The sequence below is a fragment of the Corylus avellana genome, chromosome ca4, assembly GCF_901000735.1.
Source record: "Corylus avellana chromosome ca4, CavTom2PMs-1.0".
In the NCBI taxonomy this organism is placed as follows: Eukaryota; Viridiplantae; Streptophyta; class Magnoliopsida; order Fagales; family Betulaceae; genus Corylus; species Corylus avellana.
The window spans coordinates 731,365-735,240 of record NC_081544.1 but is presented as its reverse complement, the minus strand read 5'-3'; the positions used below and the strand labels follow the sequence as shown (position 1 = coordinate 735,240).

The following is a 3,876-nucleotide window of genomic DNA, read 5'->3' as shown; positions in this document are numbered from 1 at the left end:
ATGTGATATCAATGATGGTGAGAGTTGTAAAGATGAGAATGAAGCACAAGTTGTCTTGATTTGCTAAGCCAAAGCAACTCGCCATAAGAGGAATATGTTGTGGAGAGGTAAAGTACGGATTTTTCTAAAACACTTACAACTATCATCGAAACAAGATCAAATAATATAATAAAAAATATACATTAACATGTAAGCAAAGAGTTTTAGTCGTAAGCAATGTATATCAAAATAAATTATATACAATAAGCTTTTTCCTCTCTTTCGCACCCATAAATGTGCCAACTAATTAAAGTAACAATCATTATAGAAGTTATAACTTCACTCCTTTTTTACTCAGATCTCTCAAACAATGGCGATGGACATATAAATTCGCATTGAGTACATTCTAAGATCATGTCTTCGAAAGACTTGCCACATACATCACACGGAGAAGAGTGCTTAATCTTTTAGACAGTAATGAGAGGGTGCCGGTGATCTTCATCTATGTAAGTTCTTCCATAATTAATGTATGGATTCGTCCCAAAAACACATTTGGGATGAGCAGAAAAGTTGCATTTTTCACAGTAATAGAACCAATAATCTGGATGATCTCTTTCTTCTTCACAAATTAGACAATAATATTCTCCGGAATCATCTTCACGCCTATAAGAGAGTTTTAAGAGATGTGTATCATATTCAAATTTGGCTACTAGTGGAAGAGTTGCACATGTAATACACAAGTAGAACTTGCAAGTAGTGCACGTGAATATAAATAGTCCTCTATCTTCACCACAAGCATTGCAAGCATCGAAAGACAGTTCAGGAATGACGAGGGAGTGGTGGTGATTTTCATGTTTAAGGTTTTCTGGAATTAAACAACATTGAACGTCATAGTTGTGCTTACACTCGTCACATTCATAGGTGAAGCCATGACGATGACGTTTACAAGCACCACACCAAAACAATCCATCTGTGGATGGAGCCTTTGAGAGGAGGGTGAGTGAATGCTTATCAAGTCGCCATCGCTTAATTGTTGAGGGTAGTTTAGCACACCTATTATGGAGAAAAAAGTTGCATTTCACACAGCCATAAAACGGGATGAAGATTATAAATTGCATACAAGCCTCACAACGCTTGTTCTCCATGAACTCTTCATCTATGCGGATTAAGTAATGTTGTGGATGACTGAAATGTTTGATCTCCCAAGGGCCAGCTCTTTCGTCCTCTGCTAGCTTGATCCCCTCCACCAAATGAACCAACTTAGTGTCATCGTCAAAAAATTTGGACCGCCGAACTAAGTCTTTGGCATAGTAGTTGTATTGAGTTGTGCAATTCAAGTGGGCAACGTAACTGCATTCTCGACAAGAGTAAGTTCCATACTCTGTATTCACCTGCCTATAACAAAGTTTACAGAATATGTCATTGTGACCCTTAAATTGAGGAAGAGAATAGGTCAAAGTAAGGAAGTGATTATGTGTTTCAATGTCAACATTGCGTTGAAATTGAGCACATTTATGGTGAATCAAGAGTTGGCAAATGCTACACAAGTAGGCTATGCCCTTACTTTCCTCACCACAGACTTGGCAAGTGAATTGGATCTGGGTCAAGGTGCGAACAAAAGCATGTTGGTGACAAAATTCGGCATAAATTTGCCAGCGGGAACGACATTTAACGTCGAGATCATAATCGCAGAGGGAACATCGGTAAAAGAAGTAGGTACTGCAGTATTTGAGGCAAACATCACAATAATTACGCTTTGATGGCACTTGGAGAATAAGGGTGTGCTTTGAGTGCACGGGGTGTTGTATCACGTGAGGTAGGTCGGAGCATAGTTTATGTAGGAAGAAGTTGCATCCGGGGATGGAGCATTTGTAAGTGGGACCAAATACAGGTTCCTCGCATCCCGGGCAAACTTGTTTTTGGTTGCCAGTATTGCCCAACTCTTCTGTGAACATCAAATGATGTCTATCCCTCAAATCATGTTCGACCTGCATCTCTATTGTGGGTGCTGGCTCGATGCATGATTTATGTTGTAGGAAGTTGCATTCCAAGCATTTGTAGGCAGGACGTCCCAATACGAGTTTTTCGCACAGTGAGCAAAAAACTTGGTTGTTGCCATCGCTTTGCAGCTCTTCACAAAAGATCAAGTGATGCCATAGACTGCAATCTTCAAACTCCATTTCTCTCAATCTCTTATACACACAAGCACAAAATCCCAGACTTGGTTAGTATTAATTAATAAAAAAGAAAATGAGAGAAGTTGATTGCAATCAAAATCAGCAATAACAGATACTATATAAACATTATCAACTATTGTGTTTTAACAATTAATCTTTGAAATATGTGCTGCAAAAATAATAGCAATAGAGAAGGGTGTAATCGAAGGAGAGTGTAGTACCTACAATAGAAACTTCAAGCTTATTATGCCAATGGAAGATGAACTGAAATTAAATGATCTTTAATTTCTACAAGAAAATACAAATTTGTTGTTCCTCCGAGAGACTATGACAGAGGTGGTTATAAAGAACCTAGTAATTCTTTTCTTTGCCTCTACATATTCTTTTCTTCTCTTCTTCTTCTCTTCTTTTTTATATGCTCTTCCTTTATTCTTTTCTTTTGTCTACATTATACCTCTTCTTTTCTTATTCTCCCTCTTATATATTAGTTTTCATTCTCCTTTATTCTATTCTCTTGCTTTACTTATTTATTTATTTTTTTCATTTCCGCACCATCTTTTCTTGCGAACTGATATCTATTGTTGTCCGTGCCTCACCATAATTAAGAGCCAATAATATTGAAGTTTAGCATATCCTTGAGTCCATAAAAACTTATGTACGTGTTTACTAAATCTACCGAATGTAATGCAATGATATGTGAGAGAATTAAAGAGAGGGAATAAAATAGAAAGAGTTACGTACAAATAGCTAGCTAGGTAGCAACATTATTCTCTTAATAATTGTGAAAATATCTAATTAACACTATAAATTTGAAAGAATTCTAAAAGAATACCACATAAAGAATATGGAATTATATTTTAAAGAAGAAATTTGCTAAATTATAATCTGATGGAATAGCAAAGTAATTATATCACAATTAAATTTGCCAAGTTGTGGCGTACGTTCATAAGCATTTAACCCCTAAATACAATAAAAATAAAAATAAATGAAAAGAATTTCAAACAACAATAAAAAAAACTTTACAAAGGGACAATAGCAGGAATTTGTGGCATACCTTTTATCTTTATCCCTGGTGTATCATCAGAATTCAAGCCCATTGGACTAAGAAACAAGGTCAAAAAAATAGGCCCAAAGAGAGATCCAGCCCGCAAGCCCCGTAGGAGAACACCGTGAGAACCCCTTAAAGACAAATATGGTTGCCAATTTACTGATACGATCCAGTTCTTCAAAGGACTTCAAGTACTAATTTAACAAAAATAATTTAAGATATTTTCATCATTTATCTATTGTAGAGAGATAGATGCCTTAGCTATTTTGTGCTCTCTGAATGACCTAGTTACTGGGGGTGTACAAGCGGTTACCGTTATTTATTTTTAATTCAACTACAACCGCTTTAAACGGTTGTTCTTTTGAAGTAACTACAATTGAAGACGATTTATTAACCGCTAACCAATTAATATGACATTGGCAGCAAAGCTGCCCAATTTAATATGGATAAGGCTAAATCTGTCCATCCAGCAAAAACAATTCTTCAGAAATTTACTTGTTACATTAGACATACTAAGTTAACTATTATTATAATGTGCTCATCTTTGGAAGTGATGAAGCAACTTGCACCTATTCTGATGGAAGTTCTAACTAGAGTGTACTTATAAATATGGTGCTGTAGCTGGTGGTGGTCTGCAGAATTGGTTTTAACAATGTGGTTGAAGGAAACCAG

At 36.1% G+C, this 3,876-nt stretch overlaps 1 protein-coding gene across 1 annotated transcript; it reads right to left on the bottom strand.

The window, feature by feature from the left end:
• Window positions 1-446: 446 nt before the first annotated feature.
• LOC132177159 (uncharacterized) lies at window positions 447-2,159 on the bottom strand. Its single transcript, XM_059589397.1, has one exon. The coding sequence runs from the start codon at window positions 2,157-2,159 to the stop codon at window positions 447-449; it is 1,713 nt and encodes a 570-aa protein (XP_059445380.1).
• Window positions 2,160-3,876: the final 1,717 nt, after the last annotated feature.